Raw genomic sequence first — 22,246 nt, forward strand, 5'->3', positions numbered from 1 at the left:
TACTTAAGCAATCAACTATATTTGTAATTAATTTAGATCACTTCGTGGAGATCTGTTTTCACTTGACATGAAAGTTTTTTTGTTGATCAGTGTCAAAAAAGCCAATTTTGTTGTAAAACAATAAAACATGAAAACTTCCCGGGGTGTGGATATTTTAAATAATAAATTTAGACTGGTTACTTTGTGACTAGATAATTTATATAAAATTATCTGTTCATTTAAATCTGGTATTGTACATTAACAAACCACCATAATCTTATGATTTGTAACACCAGGGAACCTAACTTTCACCAAATATGCTTAGTCAAGAAACCTGTTTCTTTCTGAGCTCTTAACTGATGAATATCTTTATATGCAAATTGTAGTTTGAGTGAATTTTTAAATACATCTGAGTTACTGTAATGTAAGAAATGATATGATAGAAACAATAGAATTCAGTGGTAGAGTATGTGTGTTGGAGTGGGCAGTGCAATACAGGACTGTGCTGAGGGAGATCAGGTGTGGGTTAAGAGTTTCAGAATATTTTGAGCATTACATTTCTTGCTAAGATGCATGAAATCTCAGCAAAAGAAAATGCATGGAAATATCTTAAATGCCTGGATACATTTCACTGTGGGTTGGATTAAAAAGCATAGTGACTACAACAAAGTTGTATGAAAAACATTTCAGTTGCTTTGTTAATAGAATCGCAAATTAAATGCATAATCTGTTTAATATTATCACAGTCATTACACACTGATTTGTATTTTAAGATGAAGAACATTAATGAACCTCAGTGTGGCTTTTATTCATCGTAAACTTTGTTTTGCCATCAAATGGTAGCACAATTTTGATGTTTTACTTATAAATTATTTTACTTGTTTGTTGAGCAGTGTCAACTTGGAAATTACTGATTAAAAAGGTTTTTTATGCTTCCAATACATCACAAAGTGTTAGGGTGATCTCTGCCAATTCATCACACCAAAGCTAGAATAATACAGTGAATTTAAGTTAAGTGGGACATATCAGGACCTCTGCATTTGGCCCAGTTACATAGCTGCTCCAATTAGCTGAAGTTGCATGGAAATAGTTAAAAAGGTTTAAAAAAAAGACTAGCTACCATTTAAATGAGTAACAGATTTATGTAATTAAATGAAAAACAGAACAAATTAGAACACTTATCAATACTACTACAGTACTATAAAACTATATTGGTTCTTTATGGTTATCGACAGAGGAATTTATCCAGTGTATTCTGCCGTGTTCTTTTGATTGGCTGTAAATGAACAAAATGAGCGCAGACACTTAATGCATATAATGTACTGCCTTCATACAATCCTTTTGATGATCACAGTCTCCAAATCTTCATTTTCATTGTAATATTCAAGATGATTGTCAGTACCTTCAAATTCTTTGTAGTACTTGTTGAAGTCGTGAAATCATTTCATTTTCCCTTCTGGCCAGTTCTGGCATCTCCAAGCCCGAATGTTTGAAAATCCAGTGAGTAAAGCAGTTCTGAATTGTCTTGCTACTTATTTCTCAACAACTGACAAATCTCACCCCACTTTGAACACAAACACACACAACTGATGCTATTTAAAAATTGTTCACTCTATGCATGATGTAATGTCTAACTACCTTGTAAGTGCGCGCAACTGAAGCTAGTTAGAAACTGTTTGGCAACAGTCTCCTTCCCCAATTAAGTGGCATGGTGTTTTTGTTCTTTCAGAGTTGGCCCAGTAAGCAACTGCCCCTATTAACCCATGGCCCAGTCAGCCGGAATCCACTATATATGCAGAAATCTTAATGTTTTTGCAATTATTCTGACCTTAGATTTTAAAACATTTAATTTTGAAATGAACTTTCAAAGAAACCTGCTACTTATTTTTCTTCAAAGAACCACCATTCAAATTTCATTAAACATATTGCCATTTGGATAGAAATACAAATTCTAGTTATCTTCCAGTCCAGAATTTAAAACAAAATTATTATATGGTCTAATTTTGATTTTACTTTAAAAATTGCTTAACTGCAAACTGTTGATAGATATATTTTAAATAGTTGCAGTACCTATTAAGTATTAACTGCTGGCATTTTTGTTTAGGTTGCGAAGCATTGACGGAGTGGGAGTATTTGCCACCAGTGGGACCACGTCCATCAAAAGGATTTGTGGGGTTAAAGAATGCTGGTGCTACTTGTTACATGAATTCTGTTATTCAACAGCTGTATATGATTCCAGCTATTAGAAATGGTATCCTTACTATCGAAGGCACTGGTAGTGATGTTGATGATGATACTTCTGGGGATGAAAAGCAGGACAATGAGGTAACTACTAAAAACAACTGTTTTTATGCATCAAAATTAATGTTTTTTTATCTTTCTTTTGGTAGATTATGCTTCAGTACCCAAACTATTATTGAACTTGTTAGGTAACTACAAAATGCTGAAAATGTATTCAAATGTTTATTTAGTTGTGTTTATTTTTAAATGTTACTATCCTTTTCAGTTAGGTTAAAACTTGTTTGAGAAAACGAGTCTCAATACTGAAGTTTACAAACTACTTAAAGTATAGGAAATAATTCAGGCATTTGTAAACACAATAATTACACTAAAATTAAAATAATCGAATGTTCTCTTGGCCAGATTCTTTATGATCAAAATAACAAATGGCTTATTCAGAAATTTCAGTTGAGGGGTGAATGTGTCATATATGTACATTTTGAAGCTTCTGTCCAAGGTAGCTTAGCAAAAATGAATTTTACACTTTGCTTTACCATTGATTAAAAAATGCTGTAAAGAGTTCTTTATTTGCAAAGTAATTGCCAATTAAATGTTTGAGTTATTTAAAACTGCTATTGCATGCAAGGACCGTGAATTAAAATTTAACTATTATTGGTCAAATAATTCCTTCATGCATATCACTTCAGGAAATTAAGTTAAAAGCAAAACTTTACATGGCTGTTCTTACTGTTTTTTCCAACCTTTTAATCTAGTTCGTCATTCCTTATTTTATTTCCTTGTATCCAACAGTAAATTTGCCCCTCACTGTAGCCATCTTGTTCCTTCCATATGTTATTTTTAATCCCTAAAAATGCAGTGTAGTGTATTTATGCAGATGCACTATTTTTTTTAAAAAACGTTCTGATTTGAATGGCTAATCCAACATTTTGAAATTTTGTTTGTGGCAGAACTCAAATGTGGTAGATAACTGAAGTAACACCCTCAGCAAACTGTCCAGCAGGCATATCAAGAACACTTTAGTTTCTGTTTTCAAATACTGTGATCTTTAATATGAAACCAATTCATACATCAATGATAATAAACCTCATTTTGATTTAAATATTTCTAACAAGTTTTTAACTATTTATAGTTTTGTTACAAATGTAAAGATGCCTTCTATTAATAGTTCTGTTAATTTTATTTCAACATTGTTTAGCATTTTTATTTGGATATTTTTGCAGAGTAATGTTGATCCTAGAGATGATGTTTTCAGTTACCACCACCATTATGACAAACCAGTAATTGGAAAAACAGAAGATCGGAAAGAGTACAATATTGGTGTTCTGAGACATCTTCAGGTCATTTTTGGGCATTTGGCTGCCTCCAGATTGCAGTACTATGTGCCTAGAGGGTTCTGGAAACAATTCAGGTGTGTAGTTTAAAGGGTGTGCCTACTCCTTGTGCTAAAATGTTAGTATTGAAACCTAATTCCTGAAAGGAAATTTGGGAAGTGTGTTACATCTGTTGACATTGTTAAAGAGGAAATGTAATCATCTTAGTTTTAAAATGCATGAACATTGTATTAACTTCTTTAAAGGAAATGGGAATTAAATGTGCACATAAAATGTAGATTGTTAGCAGATTATTTAACTTGGACTGAATGCTGCATCTGGGATAACCATAGTGTAAAATTAGTGAATCTGAAGCAAACACGATATCAAAGAGTCTTCTTGTCTAATATAAGGCAAAGTATCACTTTTTCTACTTGTAACTCTAGGCTTTGGGGTGAACCAGTCAATCTGCGAGAACAGCATGATGCTTTGGAGTTCTTCAACTCATTAGTAGATAGCCTGGATGAAGCATTGAAAGCTCTTGGCCATACAACAATGCTCAGCAAAATTCTTGGTGGTTCCTTTGCTGATCAGAAGATATGTCAAGGCTGTCCTCACAGGTGAACTTTTAAATTACTTAACTGAAAATGCCTGTTAGACTGTTACTCAGTAGTGATGGAGATTGCAGTTGAAATAAATAATAGTCACTGACTGATCAAAGTAACATTACTTTTTTGTTTCTTTATATTATTGCATTAATTAAAAGGTTTGTCCTGTTTGGCTGCATTTGTGTTGAGGCATATTAGTGTATAATTAAATTATGAATTTTATTCTTAAACATATAACAACATGCAAGACCATGGCAAGGTGTTGAATCATTATGGCACAGGGCTTATTGATTTAAGGAGCTAGTCCTGCAAGAGTAATACAACCAGTTCCATTCTCAAATGTTTTCCATCCAGATCAATTTTTGTTTTCCTTGGTTATCTAACATAAGGTCATAACTAAATGAAAGATTGTTCCACAAAAATTCTCACAGAAGTGGAAGGTCCAAATTTGAGAAGGCATTATTTTAAACATGCTCAGAATGGAACTGTAGAATTCCAAATATTTTATAGGTTTTGAGCAGGCTTTGATGTGAATTTTTGTTATGTTAAGAAAAATTACTGATAAAGTTATTGAAGTTGATTTGTCCTAGGATGCTGGCCTTAAGAATTTTTAGAGTTAGGGGTATTAGATCTCCAATAATACATAACTATCTTTCTGCAAGTTATGACTCCAAGTGTCAGGGAATTTTCTTCTTGCTGCCCATTTTTCTTTTAACCAGGTCTAATTGATGCCACACCTTGCCTTGATCTCAAGGTATCACTTTCACCTCTGGAATTTAGCTCATTGATCCATATATGGATCAAAGCTTGATGAAATCTTAAAGCTGGGTTGTGGTCACACTGATCATTAATAAGTAAATGTAATTAATAAACTTGATAGCGATATCAATGACAAATTCCGTTGTATTGTCGATAATTAAGAGTTGTCCTGATTAGCCAGTAATTAGCTAAGGTGGGAATTCAGGAGAAAGCCAAAGTTGACCATCTATTTGGCACTTCTGACTAGACACAGCTGTGAATGTTTTTGCATGTCTTTCACAATTACATGCTATGATCCTCGGGTTTTGAGGATGTGGATGTTCTCAGAGCCAGTATTTCCCGTTGATTGTCTCGCTACACACCAACATTTATAACTAGGCATGGTAGAACTGTAATTCTTCGATCTAATGGATTTGGTGTGAAATCGCAGAGTTCTACCTATTGCATGTTGTTACTGTTGTTTGGCACCTGCAGTTCTGTATTATCTCATCATTAATCTGGCAGATCAATATTTTTAACTGTGCTTAGTGCTGATTCTGGCAAGGCCTTCATTGACATCGTGGGAATGTGTAAGTGATCAGATCTGCTAGATAGCAAAATGCAAATGTTTAAGTACTGACCAGGAATTAGCAGGAGGCATAGTGTAGCATTTTTGTTTTAAATAATTATTCTTGGCATTTTCTGCGATCTATGTGCTATAAACTCTTTGGAATTGTATTGAGCTCGGAAGGAATCTGGCACATTGGTGAATGACTGGTCAACAAATAATTAAATCTTAGGTTGGAGCTGGGGAAAAATCAGCAAAAGCATGTGAAACCCCCTTTTACTGGGTGTCTCTGGAGATGTAACTCCTTAGTCCCTTGCTGACAGCCACTGGATTCTGCAGCGAGAAACCCACCTTTCTTAGGCTTCATACATCTGGAGTATATATAACTTTGGTCCTACCAAATCTGTAAGATTGGGATGTCTCGCCCACCCAAAACCCGGTTTGTGTGAATGCTAGCTTAAGCAAGCAGTTATTAAAGGAAAGAAAGAAAAAAAACAAAAATGGCCGGTATAGTTGAACAGTCACATGTGCATGGTGGAACTCAAATCTTGAACTTGTCTGTAACTCGTGCACTGGCCCCTCAATCTGCCTGAAAGCACACACTACCTTCCAAATAGCGCTCAAAATCCATCTTGACAAAACGGGCTCTCCCACGGAAGTATTGTTCCTTCCTCCTCGAAGTCATTCATCTGCACAAAGCACCTTGTGCAACAGGGACAGCATCCTCCACCATCTTCCCTCATGTCTTCTCCCAGCTCCCGCCAACAAAGACCTCTCCCCCCAGCACTCCCCATTCTACCATCCTGATCAGTTAACAGGTGCCAGAATGTAGTAGGATGCTCCCCATCCTACCACATTCTAAGGTGAACAACAAAGCCTCTTATCTCAGCTCAAAACCAAACAAGGGTCTAGCATGGACTACTTTTACAAAATTCTAAAATGAAATGCCTACAGCATAGCAGTAAAAATCTTAACCAGACAATACACATGAAAGAAATTGTTAATTCAAGCCAAATTAAATTACGAGAAGCAGGAAAGAGTTTGGCAGAAGAAAAAAAATAAGAACAAACCACATTAAATAAAAATCATCCAGAAACTTCTGCTTCTGTCCTCCCTTCAGTCATAGGGAGAAGCAGCAGTTTTAGCTTTGATCACTAAATAGCAACTCTAATCTTGTGCATCAAGCTTAGTTTGTTTAACAATTCAGTATTTCTTAAAACTTATTCAAGTTAAACAGGAGTTTTGCATTTGGCAATACTGAAGGCACTTTCACATCTGAGATGAAATCTCACTTTCATTCTCATACTCCCACACATTATCCCTTTCACTCAATCATCCCAGTCTTGAATCTCTTTCACCCTTATCCAAGGTCTAGCTGAGGCCAATACTGATTTTCATCCTGATTCCTGGCAAGGGTCTGGTTTGACACCTGGCACATCTTCCAATTTGCATTGTACAGTCTTGCAATGTGCTTTCAGCAGATTGCAGTGTACCAGTGCATCATTTCCTGGTTGTTAGGCAGATTTTTTGTCACTGCAAGGAAGCAGCTCATGTCTTTCTCATGGCTGGATGAGCAGAAGTGAGTCATTTGGATCCCCTTGCCATTGAACCAAGACCCTCTGTCAGTCTAGCATGAATGCTGGTCAGCAACAATCCTGTTTAAATGTTGAGAAAAGAGAAGCCTTGTACCAGTTCCCATGAGGAGATTGGTGGTCTTAAATTACTTTAATGCAGAGATCATAAAAGACACAATTATGAATGATAAATAAGGAATGAGTAGGGGAAACTAACTCTGGTCAAGGAATACTCTTGAAACTTGGATGACACAACAGTCTAATCACCAACATTCGTTTTCATCAGAGAGTACAAGACCTCAGCATCTTGATACTGGCACCTGTTAGATTATGCAATCTTTTGATTGAGGGGTGTGTATTATTCATATCTTGAGATGTGCCAGTGACTTCGATTCCAACTAATTTGCTGGATTATTTAGATCAGCATGGCCCAAAAACAATATCAATAACTGAACTACTGCTACAAGAAATTTCATGTCAAAGACTTCAAGGATAGCACAAAGCATTTGTCAGGTGGCTCCACAGATAACTTGACTACTTCAAAGCAACATGAGCTACAGTGTTTCAGCAAAGCCTGCACTGCCCAAATTTAGAGTAGATGAAGATATTCTTGACTCCTCTAACAGAAAATGTAAACTATAGTTTAAAAACAGTCAAAAGATCAGTACTAATCTGACCGCAAAAAGTTTTTTTTCCCCAGAATTGAAATTCCATTGAGTAGAGAAAAAAATAACACTGCAGCCACCTAACGACAAAGATTCATGAAAAAAAAAATCTGGTGGCTTAAAGAACAGCTGTTTGGTGTAAAGCAGAGTGCAAACCAGCAACTGGCCAGTAATCATTGTGAATTCTTCAGCATTGTCAAAGCCACCTGCTGTCCAAACTCTGTGGCTCACCACATTGAGGCCAAGAATAGAGGAGAAGTTGCCAACCAATATTCTACCCATGGGTGTGAATGACCAAGACAAGACTGCACAGGACAGATGAGATTGAAAAGACCAGCTGTCAACTGAAAAACAAGTCTTCACTCTGTCAATCAAGAAATGACTATGAACAATCTTCAAGATTCATGCTCTCACAAATTCATCTCCATGCATGTCCTATAGGTTGACATGCAAGCTGTGATTTTAATCAATGGGTCAACTAGTTCCAACATCTGATGCTCTGTGAAACAGGTTGATTCACTGGTCGAGCCATCCTCTACTTCAGTCTGCGAATTTTTCTTTCATGATAATGCATTATCTGTATTATCTTTAAATTACTCTGTAGAAACATGCCATCTTCAAAACACCTACGAAATCTGCACACTCAGCTGCCTACAACAGAAAAACAAATACCAATAAATTCCTGTACAAGTTGTTCAGAAGTCTGATAGCCTGATGTATCAACTTAAACCTTCATTTAAAGGTCAAATCTTAAAAATTAGTCTAATGAATAATGGGAATATCACATGAACTGTAGTAGTTTACCACTAGTATCATACCATAAAGATATGCAGTAAATTGCAAATGATACCCAAATACTGCATTTTACATTTTTCTTTGTCTGATCTAGACTTTGAATATTGGAACTTTGTGTATATTCTGAATGCTAGTTTTAAAAATGACATTTTTCTAAATAGTGATTGTATATTGATTACAATTTTTTTTCTTTCAGGTATGAATGTGAGGAATCCTTCACAACACTGAATGTTGACATTAGAAATCATCAAAATCTGCTTGACTCACTTGAGCAGTATGTTAAAGGAGATTTATTGGAAGGTGCCAATGCATATCATTGTGAGAAATGTAACAAAAAGGTAATGAATTTTGTGTTCAAATTTTATTAGGCTAAATTCTTCAGCCTGTATTCAAAATCAGGTTTCATATCACCAGCATATGTTGTGAAATTTGTTAGCTTTGCGGCAGCAGCACAATGGAATACATAATAAATATAGGATAAAACTGAATTACAGTAAGTATATATTTATGTTAAATAATTAAGTTAAAATAATTAGTGCAAAAACAGAAATTCTGTAGTTCTGTCAGCTGTCAGAGCTGCACAGCATCTGTGCATTTGAGCTCACTTGGTGGCAGTATTTCACATTTGATGTGTGTGTGAATATATATAAATTATATATAGTGAATTTTTAAAATGTAATGTTAATGTTAATAATCACTTTAACTTTTGTGATAGCCAGAGTGCCTCAAGTATCAAAATCAGGATCTGACTGTTAGTACATTTACCATCACTATATTACCATCATATTTTTTTCTTTCATTGAATACCTGTGATTTGGATTAGGGCTTTTCATTCACCAAAACAAGAAGTAAGGATGCTATTATTTTGGAGAAATTTTTTTTTATCTCCAAGATGTATACAGCTTTGCTTAAAGAAGTTTAATGCAAATTATGAGCTACAAACAGTCGCAACTCAACTATTAGAGAGCTAAAAGCACTTTGCTCTTTTATTTGATATATCTAATTTGCTGATGTTCCTAAATAGTTTCCTGGTTGTAAATGTCCAGTTCTCTTTGAACTGCGAGAACTGTTTTGATGTAGCATTTGATTATCTATTGTATGACAGGCAGCTGGAAATACAATAATTTCAGTTTTAATGCTATAGAACTTCATAATAAGGAAGGTGAGTACAAGCAGGTTTGGGGAAGGAGAAAAGTGTAAAGATTCCTGCAGCATTTTCTGTGTTGCTCAAGATTTCCAGCATCTGCAGTATCTCTTGTGATAGTTTAAATTATTATGGTTGACACAGTCATTGTGGGCTGAAGGGACAGTCCCTGTTGTGTACTGTTTCATGTTTAACTGAAGCCGCATCATAGAAAGCAGTAGAAAGAAGTCTCATCCAGTTTACATCCTAGGAAACATCCTGTGCCTCTCTAAAGCATCCATAACCAGAACAAATGTGCCCTTAGAAAGTTGTATACAGCTGCAACATGACTTACTGATTTTATACTTAACTCTACAGCTAATGAAGGCAAGTGCACCACATGCCTTCTTTACCACCCTGTCAAATTGTGTTGTCATTTTCAAGGAGCTCTGGACTTGAACCACAACATTCCTCTGTAAATCAAAGTTCTAAGGGTCTTGCCATTTACCATATAAGTTCCTCATGCATTTAACTTTGCAAACTGCAATAATTCACAGTTGTCCACATTAAATTTGCAATTCCTCTGCCCACTTTTCCAATGGATAGTATTCTAGCCTACTGAATCCTTTAACAAATTCCCTCACTATCCACAGCTCTGCAACTTTTTGTGTCATCTCCAATCTTGTTAATCGGCCTGCCTGCCTACATTTTTATCTAGACCGCGTGTGTGTGTATGTACGTATGAGCATACATAAAACATGGACGAGACTGGAGGTGATTGCGGATTTCAGGATGGTGTAGGTTGACCACTCCCTAATGCATATCACTGGCTTTTCCGTGGAGAGAGTCAGGAGCACCAAGTACTGGTGTGCACATTTCTGTCAATCTCACCTGGTCCCTTAATACAATCTCTAGCTGGGAGCACAGCAGTACCTCCACCTTCTCTTCCCCTGCCCCTTCCCAATTCTCAACACATTATACTGAAGCAGCTCTGAGTGTCCTGACCAGCTGCTTCACAGTTTGGTATGGGAATTGCAATGCATCAGCTCACAAGACCCTGTAACAGAGAGTGAAGACTGCTGAAACATCATTCAAGACATATATCAGAAGCACTGTCACAGACCCCTCCCATCCTGCCCACATTCTTATTGACTTCCTGTCAACAGGCAGAAGGTACTACAGCACGAGAACCAGAACTGTCAGACACATGTACACCCTATCTGAATGCCATTCTGCCTGTCCCACCCACTCCACAACTCTCAGATGTTCTCATTCCCACTGGTCACTTCATCTTTTTTTGCTGTTATTTCACATTTGTAATACTACTGCTTGTTTTAAGTGCCATTAACATCATACTGTTTTATGCAAACATGCACCCTAGCACTTTATGACGACTTATTAATCTTAAGGCCATGCCACTCGGGAACTGTCTTCGCTGTGTGTGACTAAATGCACTGTGTTTTGCACTTCAGCCCCAGAGGAATTATGTTTCATTCAGCTATATACATGTGTATGGTTGAATGATAATAAACAAACTTACCTTCTTTCCTGGATCAGTTTACCATGAGGGACTTCTCAAAAGCTGTACCAGAGTCTGTGTATAGAGCATCTACTGCTCTGCCTTGCCCTTATCAGTCATTCTTGTCACCTCAAAAGTCTCAATCCAACTTTATAAGACATAACCTTCCCTGCACAAAGAAATGCTGTCTAACTATAATAAATCTAAGCTTGCCAATATGCAAGTGGATCCCATCCCTAATCTTCTCAAATAATTTTCCTTATATAAGGCTCACTTATCTCCCAATTTTCTTGCTTGTTTCTATTACCATTCTTAACAGAGGAACACAGGCTATTCTCCAGTCCTCTGGGATGTCACATGACTAAAGATGATATAAAGATCTCTTAAGACCTCAGTAAATCCTGAGTAAATTTGGTTCTAGTGAGTCTTCTATTTGAATAATCTCTTCACACATGTTGAATATGTGAAACAGCTGGTAACAACTAATGAATGCTGCGGAATGTGAGCTTCCGCTTCAGGAGGAGGGGGTGGGAGTGGTAGAATATTATCAAATCGTGATTTGTCCAAGTTTTTTCTTTGGATTTGTCAGGGGCATAAATTTCTCAATATTTAGTAGCAGGATTTTCATAAATCCATTGTCATGCAATGTTTTCTGTTTTTCAGGTGGATACAGTGAAGCGTTTGTTAATAAAGAAGTTGCCTCCAGTTTTAGCAATTCAACTCAAGCGATTTGATTATGACTGGGAAAGGGAATGTGCAATTAAGTTCAATGACTATTTTGAGTTTCCTCGAGAGCTAGATATGGAACCATACACAGTGGCTGGAGTTGCCAAACTGGAAGGAGATGACATCAACCCAGAAAATCAGTTGATCCAGAATGACCAGCCAGATAATGAACAGCCTGGTAGCACTAAATATAGACTAGTTGGTGTGCTAGTGCATAGTGGTCAAGCCAGCGGTGGGCATTACTATTCATATATCATTCAGCGAAATGGTGGAGATGGTGAAAAAAACAAGTGGTACAAGTTTGATGATGGTGATGTAACAGAGTGCAAAATGGATGACGATGAAGAGATGAAAAACCAGTGTTTTGGTGGTGAATACATGGGTGAAGTGTTTGACCATATGATGAAGCGTATGTCATACAGGCGACAAAAACGATGGTGGAATGCTTACATCCTTTTTTATGAACGAATGGACACATTAGATAAAGATAATGAATTAATTAAGTACATCTCTGAGCTGGAGATCAGCATTAAACCACACCAGATAAAAATGCCAATTGTCATTGAGCGAAGTGTACGGAAACAGAATGTGCAATTTATGCACAACAGAATGCAGTATAGTTTGGAATACTTCCAATTCATTAAGAAACTTTTAACATGTAACAGTGTCTACTTGAATCCTCCACCTGGTGAGTATACATTATTTTTTATTGATAACATTGCACCTTTAAGAATACAAAATATTGTCGTTTCAGTTAAGTAGTGCTGCTACTATATCTTTCAGGATGTTTGTGTAAATGTGAAAATGTTTATAAAAACATAAGAAATAGCAGGAGTAGGCCATGTGGCCAATTGAGCTGACTTCGCCATTCAATAAGATCATGCCTGTTATGACTATGGAATCAGTTCCATCAACCTACCATTTTGCCATAACCCTTATTTCACATGCTGCAAAAATCTATCTGTGTCTTTAATACATTTAATGAGGTACCCTCTACTGATTCCATTTGCAGAGAATTCCACAGGTTTACTACTCTCTGGAAAAAGCAGTTTCTCCTCAACTCCATCCTAAATCTGTTTACCTGAATCTTGAAGCTAAGTCCCCAGTTCTAGACTCATTTACCAATGGAAACAACTTCCTTGCTTCCATCTGTTCCTTTCATAATTTTATGTGTTATAATATCCCAAGTCATTCTTCTGAGAGTGTAGTTCCAGGCAACTCAATCTTTCATTATAAGATAACCCCATCATCTCTGGAATCAAACTGGTGAATCTCCTATGCCTTGCCTCCAAAGTTGCCTCAAGCAAGGAAACTATAACTGCATGAAGTATTCCATGTGTGGCTTCATCAGTACTCTGTCGAATTGCAACATGATCTCCCTGCTCTTAAATTCAATCCCTCTAATAACGAAGGCCAGCATTTTATTTGCTTTCTTGATAACCTGTTGCATCTGCAAACTAACCTTTTGCAATTCATGCACAAGTGCTCTCAAGTCCTTCTGCACAACAGCATGCTGCAATTTTTACTCCATTGGAGCAATCTGATCTTCTGTTTTCCCTTCCAATAACTGACTACTGAATAGTTTAAAATTGGAAGGCTTCAATCGAATGATAGGTTATTCCAATTTCCCTTTGCAGTCAGTAACAGCAATTAAGTATATATAAAATATGATAGCTCGATGAATTAGAGAGGAAAAGATTTTTCAAAGTATGTTTGGGTTCTGCTGCATAAAAAGATGGTCGATACAGAAATGTTTACATTTAAAAGGAACTTGGATGACCATTTACCATAATATACATCATTGTTGACTGGGAGTTGGAAAGTAGTATTGAGCTTAGTAATTATTTTCGTCAACAAAATGATGGTGGGCCTGTTTCCTTTTGTGCTATAATATTTTAATTCTTTAATCAATTCCCAGTTCTTTTGTACGTATATTTATTAGTAGGGAAGCTGAGAGAGTTCATTTACCTCATATTATCTGAATTCTCACATGAAGAATAGTTGTCATTTTGGCACTGAAAATAGATTGTCAAAAATTAACTACAGAACTTGGACCTGCGTCATATGGAGAGGTTGAGTAGGCTGGAACTTTATTCCTTAGAATGGTAACATTATACAGGTATATGAAATCATAAGTATTACAGATAACATGAATTTACATATATTTCACAGCAAAGTAAAAAAAAAAGCAAGGATATAGGTGTAAGGTGAGAAGTGAAGAATGTAAAAGGGACCTTGGGTATTTTTTTCATGAAGAAGGTGTATGGAATGAGCTGCCAGAGAATGTGCTTGAGCCAGATAAAAACAACATTGAATTGTCATGGATAGAAAGGTTTTAGAGGGAAGTGCAGGGAAATGGGTCTAGCTACATGGACACCATGGTTAGTATGTGCATGTTAGGGTGAAGGGCCTATTAACATGCTGTATTACTCTGACTCCGCAGGGACTCATTTTATGAATGTTGGATTTATGAATTTTGTCTCTGAACTTTACCGAATAACATCCCATTCTTGAGCCAAAGGCATGCTTCTGTGAGACTTGCAGAGTAACATCTAGTAGTGACATTCCTATGTGCCTTACATCCTTTTTTTTAGGTGAGAGAGGTGGTAGATTTTTTTTGTTGGTGGGGGGGGGGGGGAAGCATCAGAAAATTGATGCCCGACATTCTATAAAATTCATGCTTTGTTGTCAATGGTTGCAGGTGCTCGGGGACATGATTGTTTGCCAGGGAGATGGATTAACAATCAATTTAATTATCTTGTGCACTACATTCCAGACAAGCTGAAAGTATTCACTTACGTTCCTTAAGGAATATGAAAACAAGACAAATAACATTAAGCAGATCAGGCAGTAACTGCAGAAAGAGATGAGAATAAACATTTCAACCCAAAGTCCTTTGTTGGAACTATGAAAAGAGAAACAGGTTATTTTGAATTGGCAGGAATAGATGAGACAAAGAATATTCTGAATGAATCCAGGGGTACTCTGGTGAATCCAGTGGGGAAATGAGACCAGTCCGGGGGGGGGGGGGAGGGGAGCTGAAATGAAATGGAAAAAGTGTAAAATGCAGCCCAGAGCAATGAGAAACCGCATTAGTCAAAAGAGAAAAAAGCTGAAATAATTTCACAGCTAAGTAACCTGGAGCAAAACTCGCCAATTTTAATATAAATAGAGAAGCAACTTTGCTAAAGTTGAGTTAAATGGTTCCTTGCAGATGGAATGTGACATCTTGTGCAGACTTTTTTTTACTTTCTTTTAATACCCCTTGCTCTTTATTTAACGACTAGTCAGCCTTCAATATCATATCATCTGCATTTTTACATGTGATGTCAACTTACAACTGATGGAAATGGACCTGCTCCTTTTTGGATGAATAAGAAAGTGGAAGTTGATAATATGACATATTTAAAGGAAACTGACAGAACCTGAACTGTCAACTCATCTCTTTTCTTTTAAAAATGTAATTATGACCTGTCTTCCTGCATTGTTTACTTCTGCTCAACCTGCCTCATTTATATTCTACATTCTTTCATCCTGCATTGGTGGTTCCCTGAGCTACATCTGAAAATATTTTCTTTTTCTACTTATGTGACCGTCTAATTTTCACCCTGGATGTCAGTCTCTGTCCACTTCTACCCCCCCATCAAGAAGGCCTTAAAGCTCTCCATTTCTTTCTCAACAAAAGAACTTACCAATTCCCCTCCACCACCATCACCATCCCCTCCTGCTAGCCGAGCTGGTCCTTGCCATCAATGATTTCTCTTTTGGCGTTCCCACTTTATCCAGACTCAAAGTGTGGGCACCTGCATGGGTCCTGGCTATGCCTGCCTTTCTGTTGGATACGTAGAACAGTCCATGTTACCAAGCTTTCCCCAGCAATGCACCCCAATTCTTCCTTAGCTTCATTAATGGCTGCATTGGTGCTGCTTCATGCACCCATGCTGAGCTTGTCAGTTTCATCAACTTTTCCTCCAACTTACACCCTGCCCTTAAGTTTACTTGATCAATTTCTGACAACCCCCCCCCCCCCCTTTTCTCAACCTCTCTGTCTCTGTCTCTGGAGGCAACTTGTCCACCAATCTTTTATAAATGTACTGATTCCCATAGATATCTTGTTTGTAAATCGGTAAAAAATGCTATCCCTTTTCTCAGTTACTTCCACATCTGTTCCCAGGATGAAGCTTTCTTATCCGAGACATCAGAGGTGTCCTCCTCCTTCAAAAATGATGTTTCCCTTCCTCCACCATTGATGCTGCCGCAGCTCCTCCATTTCCCAGACATCCGCGCTCATCCCATCTTCCTTCTGTCTTAACAGGGATAATGTTGCTCTGGTCCTAGCTTACCATCTGTGAGCCTCCACATTCAACACATCATTCTCCATAACTTCCACCATCTCCAAAAGGATCATCTTCCCACTCTCCACTTTTCACAGGAATCACTCCCTCCGTGATTCCCTTGTCCATTTATCCCTTCCTACTGATCTCCCTCCTGGCATTTATCCCTGCAGGCAGTCAATGTGCTACACTTGCCCATTCAGCTCCTTCCTCATCTCCATTTAGGGCCCCAAACAGTCCTTCCAGGTGAGGCGACACTTCACCTGCTAATCTGTTGGGGTCATCTATAGTATCTGGCACTCCCAATGCAGCCTCCTCTACTTTGGTGAAATCTCCAATATAAATTGAGGGACCACTTTGTTGGTCACCTCTGCTTCATCTGCCATAAGTGGAATTTCCCAGTGGCCTACCATTTTAATTCCTATTCCCATTCCTCTTCTGACATGTCAGTCCATGACTTGTGCCAAGATGAGACCACTGTCAAGGTGGCGAAGCAAACAGCTCTTATTCTGTTTGGGTAGCCTCCAACCTGATGGCATGAAGATCAACTCCAGTTTTAAAAAAAAATTTCCCTCTTCTTCCATTCCCCACTCTGGCATCTTATTGCTTCTCACCTGCTTACCTCCTTCCCTTTCTCCCATGGTCCAGTCTCTTCTCCCATTCACCTGACTTCACTTGACACTTTCTAACTATCCTCCTTCGCCTCCTCCGCCTTTCTATTCTGTCAGAATGGGGTGTGTTCCCCCTTCCTTTCCAGTTCTGAAAAAGCATCTCAGCCTGAAAAGTCAACAGATTATTCATTTCCGTATATGCTGCCTGACCTGCTACGTTCTTCCAGCATTTTGTGCGTGTGTGTTTGTGTTGCTTTGGATTCCAAGCAACTGCAAAATTTCTTGTGCTTTTACTTTTCTATTTCTAGTTGAATTATTCCTTAAACACCTCTTAAAGGGACTTTTTCAATATTTTCAAGAAGTTGCATTTCTTTGTTTTTATATGTATTCTATTTATTCAAACTCCATATGAAGGAACAAACTACCTCACTTATATTTCTATCTTGTTAAACAGAATAGATTTGTACCTAGTTCTGTTATAGCACAGGCCCTCCAAATTCAACCCTTCAAATTACCATTCATTTGGCTATCCAGGATGAAAATGAAACAGATATTTGAAAATCTGAAATATAAATAGAAAATGCTAGAAGCATTCAGGACGTCATGCAGCATTTGTGGAAAGATAGACAATGGATATTTCACTGCACTTGAGCTCCCAGTTTTCAACCCAAAACATTTAGCTGCCTCTCTTCCCACCAATATTGTTTGACCTTTTTGGAGCAAGGAAGCCTTGTTTCAGATTTGGAATAATTACAATCAAAAATAGGGAAGACTCAATAATTTGGGCCCAGTGTATGTTGAGTTAACAAAGAAAGTATATCCAGCTGAATGTCAGAGCTTTTGAAAATGTGCACAAAATAGAGTAAAAGTGAATATTGGTCCCTTGGATGATGAATTAGGAAGAATCATATTGAGGAACAAGGAAATGTTGAGTATCTTCTGCCTTCACAGAAATATGTAAAGCATTTTATTCCTTCATATGGAGGACTTCTGTCTTGCCCATCCTCCTCACATCTTTTGTCCTCACTCCTGGAGCAGAGTCTGTATCCAAAGTGTAAACTATTCCTCTGCTTGACAGATGCAACATGCCCCACCAAGTTCCTTAAGCAGTTTGTTCTTTGCTCTAGCTATCTGAGTATAATGTATATTTGGATTTGCAATACAAATGCATTCAGGTGCCCAACAGTTGGGCTTTACACAAATTGTAAATAAACTCTTGGTGGAACTGTTTTAAGGACAGCATTGGAGACTGGGGAGGATTCAGAAGAGATGTTGTTTGGGGTAGGGACAATTTCCACCAGGCGGTGGAGGGGGAACTGGTTGGATCTATGTTCTAGAAAGAAATGGTGAGTCCCTTTCCCAAGAGGAATGAAATTGTTTTGAGATTTGGATGTCCTAAGTGAAGATAGAGCTAGTCATTAGAAGTTGCTAAAATGATGGAGAGTATGCAAAGTATCCTAGATGTATGTGGGAAGGTTCTGGACATAAAAGGGACAAGAAGGGGTAATGGTATGAGGAGACAAGTTCAGTGCAGAAAGAGCAGGCAAGTAAAAACAGTGGGTCTACCAGAACAGCCTTATTTGTAAATCTTGGGTAGGCAATAGAAGTGAGTTATACAGGAGTGGGTAGCTGTCAGGCTGTGGAGAGGATGTCTCCTAAGTGTTAAAAGTTGTAATGGTATGGGAGACAGTGGCCTAATTATCCAAATTCTTTAATTCTTTGTCTCCATTTATCTCTTTCCAGCCTGTCTTTACCTCCAGATAAAGGATCTTGATCTAAAGTGTCAACTATCCATTCTCCCCCTCAGTTACAGTATGATGCATTTTTCTCCAAAAGTTTTTTTTGTTGTAGATTCCAACATCTGCAGTGTTATGTAGGGAAAGGGTTATTGTTAGGGTTCAACACGTACAAACAAGCTGGAGGAACTCAGCAGATCGGGCAGCATTCATGGAAGCAAGCAGTCAACATTGTGGGCTGAGAACCTTTGTCAGGACTGAAGGAGGAGGGGGCAGCGGCCCCATAAAGAAGGTGGGGGGAGGATGGGAAGGAGAAGGCTGGTTGGTGCCAGGTGAAAAAACAATCAGAGGAAAGATCAAGGGGTGGGGGAGGGGATAGGCAGGAGAGGTGAAGAAAGGACATAAGGGGATAGCACTATGTGTAGTTGAAGGGGGCAGAATCATGAGAGAGGTGACAGGCAGTTGGAGGAGGAGGCAGAGTGAAACTGGGATGGGGGAAGGGAGGTGGAGGGAATTACCAGAAGTTGGAGAATTCGATGTTCATACCAAGGGGCTGGAGACTACCCAGACAGTATATGAAGTGTTGCTCCTCCAACCTGAGTTTGGCCTCATCCTGGCAGTAGAGGAGGCCATGTATGGACACATCTGAATGGGAATGTGAAGCAGAGTTGAAGTGGGTTCCTTTTTAGGGTTATTTTTAGTGGTGCTCAGAGCAGAACTGTTTACAACCCAAATTCAATATGAAAGAACGAGATGAAACATATCAAAATTGGCTGATGAAATGGCTGAGGCAGATATGTTAGCAACATATAGTAAAAGGGAATATATAAATTTGTCACCATCCAGGGGTACAGGAAATTTCTGAGGATGTCTTATTGAGCATGAACATTAATGGGCTGCAGAAACAAGTCATTATTTTTAGAGGAAGGGGGTGAAGGGAAAGAATGACAGCATGAAAACTAAATACATGTGATTGAGCATCTCGTTGGCTAAAGTTAAGTACTTTTAGTTAGAAGCAAATATATTGGAATGCAAGGTTCTGGCATTGTGAGAAAAAATGGTAATTTCAGAAAGTGCCTGGCAGAAAGAGGAAAAGAGCTTGCAGGGAACAGTGCTGGGAGGTAGTTTGGTCATGGTAGTCCAAAGCTTGGCAGGCTTGATGGGTTTTGATACCAGTCTACATCTAGAAATGGAAGGGAGGAAGCAGAGCAAGAGTGAAATTGGGAGATGGACTAAAAGTGAGAAATGTGGAAATTGACAGATCAATAGAAAATTTCCAACTGGAAAGACCAGAAAGTGACACCTGCATACACCAATTATCTTGAACCTCTTTTCTGGTTACAAACTTTCTGCTGAGGGAAATGTAAGATGTTGGTCCTTCCTGTTTTTCTTTAAATTGGGGTCTTTTTTCCCTTGTTAAATTCTTCAATTAAGTGTAACCTTGTCAGTAGTTTCGAAAAAGAAAACTATAAATTAGCTAGCCCTGATAACCGTAGATTTCCTCTTCACTCTTTCAATGCAATCTAATTACTGTAGTATCGTGACCAGAAATCTATCCCTACACCCTGAGTGTTTTATAGTTTTGGTATGATCATGTGCTCCAATGAAGCCCAAGTATCCCATATGCAGACTTATAGATACATTCTCAAAGATTTTTAGATCCTTAAGAACTCCCTGTTCCATCACATTTCTTGATATCCTGCAGTCTAGAACCTGCTACTTCTTGAACAGCCGCACAGCAAATTTTGAAATCGTCAACATAGTTCTTTGGTCCCATGAAAAAATATTAGTTTGTTAACCCCAGCAGAAACCTGTTGCATTCAGTCCTGCAATTAGAACTCCCCATCAATAGTTGATTCTCTACTTTCTCCTTGCAAGTCGATCAGTCCAACTTTCCTTGCCATTTTTCCCTGAATCCATCGAGCTCTTACTTAACCAGTCTGCTCTTTAGTAATGTCAAGTATCTTGTTGAAGTCATTAATGCACATTTAAATGTGAGGCAATGAACACTCCAAGGGATGGCGCCTTTGGAATTGTAATTTTTAAACTCTTATTACTAGTGGCTTATTATTGTCATGTGTATTCAAGATACAGTGAAAACTTTCTGTATGCATGCCATCCAAGCAGGTCATTCCACATCCTGGTACATCAAGTTGGTTCAAAAAGGAAAAACAATGAAGGGAACATTAAACACAAAGTACATTGCAGATGCTGTGGTCAAATCAAGACGTACAAAAAAAGCTGGATGAACTCAGCAGGTCGGGCAGCATCCGTTGACTGCTTCTTTCAACGGATGCTGCCCGACCTGCTGAGTTCATCCAGCTTTTTTGTACGTCATGAAGGGAACATTGTTAGCTGCTGTTGCAGAAAAAAATTGAGATTTAAAAGAGTAAGCATTATAATGTATACATAGACCTGCTGAAAGCACCATGGAAGAGGTGTCATGCTCTTTTGCCATCTTGGAGCAAACAATTGTTCTTTTCAAACATTCCATGTACTATCTTGTCTTTCTAATGCTCATCTACTGAGCTGTAAATATTATTATCTGAAAGAAATTTGTATTTGAATGAATCAGTACAACTGTGGAGCCTGTTGTAAAGTTCTATTGTTTGTTGGCTTTATCAGAGCCCATTTTTCAGATAGTTTTTTTGTATTGTCGTTCCTCAGCTCTGGAAGTGAGATATTGTAGATTTCAAGGATAGATTCAAAATCTTTATGCTAATAATGTAAATATTGATTTGAAGTCAGGTTCAAATAAAATCTATTAGTGCTTCAATAAGCGATTGACTTTCTGTTGACATACTCTACTTTTGCAGGGCAAGATCATCTATTATCAGAAGCTGAAGAACTAGCTATGATAAGTATTCAACTTGCTGCAAGATTCTTGTTTACTACTGGGTTTCACACAAAGAAAATAGTCCGAGGTCCAGCAAGTGAATGGTGAGTGACTTGTGATGTTGGTTTTTGCAACCCATTGTCTATTCTCATTGAGCTAACTGAAGTAGTTGCAATATTTTTAAAAATGTTGAAATCTGGATACTCATTTAAGAACTTAAGAGGAGGAAAAGTAAATCAGAAACTTGCTATTTTCAAGCATCAGCAGTATTTTGCTTTGAAATCAAAATTTATATCAGTATCCTTTGCCAATACAAAACTTGCAACTTGACTGATTTTATTTTTGTCTTGTGTGTGATTTTCTTTAATACCTTGGGGAATTGATAAAGCTAGGATTTTGTGATAATTCCTATAAAGTCATTGTCTATCAATTTACAAATTGTAAATTCCATAGTGGTAACATTTCAAACCCTTGTAATATAAGCAAATTTGGTAATTTAATATTGTTAATGTTAATGAATTAAACTATTTTTATCCAGCATTGCGAGAAATTAATTTTTAAATACTAACTCAATTTTGATACAACCTCAAATGTAACTCTTTGGCTTGTGACAGTCTCTTTGAATATAATCTTAGAGTAAAGCTTGGTACTTTGCAAGGTCAGAAGAGACATTGGTGCTTTCTCCATGACACTGCTACAGGAGAGATTTCTTTACTCAATCCATGGGTTGGTGAGCTGTGCTCTGCCCAGTCTCTTACTATGAGCCTTTTGCTTTCTCGTAATTATAAAACTGTATTGCTGTAAGAATTCTTAGATGTAAACAAACAGAAAATAAAGTTAATTCACTTTAATGGTACTTGACCATGATCATATTTTTGTAAAT

General features: G+C 37.7%; 1 protein-coding gene across 4 annotated transcripts in view; it reads left to right on the forward strand.

Moving 5' to 3' along the window:
* The window catches only part of usp9 (ubiquitin specific peptidase 9), a 269,594-nt gene that overhangs the window by 221,759 nt on the left and 25,589 nt on the right, over positions 1-22,246 (forward strand). For all 4 annotated transcript variants that reach the window (XM_059968262.1, XM_059968261.1, XM_059968260.1 and 1 more), the window contains 6 exons: positions 2,084-2,304; positions 3,441-3,628; positions 3,977-4,150; positions 8,675-8,816; positions 11,784-12,534; positions 21,344-21,467. In XM_059968262.1, coding sequence (XP_059824245.1) covers positions 2,084-2,304; positions 3,441-3,628; positions 3,977-4,150; positions 8,675-8,816; positions 11,784-12,534; positions 21,344-21,467 — 1,600 coding nt within the window. The remainder of the gene's footprint in view (positions 1-2,083; positions 2,305-3,440; positions 3,629-3,976; positions 4,151-8,674; positions 8,817-11,783; positions 12,535-21,343; positions 21,468-22,246) is intronic.

The sequence above is a fragment of the Hypanus sabinus genome, chromosome 4 (assembly GCF_030144855.1).
Source record: "Hypanus sabinus isolate sHypSab1 chromosome 4, sHypSab1.hap1, whole genome shotgun sequence".
NCBI classification, from domain to species: Eukaryota; Metazoa; Chordata; class Chondrichthyes; order Myliobatiformes; family Dasyatidae; genus Hypanus; species Hypanus sabinus.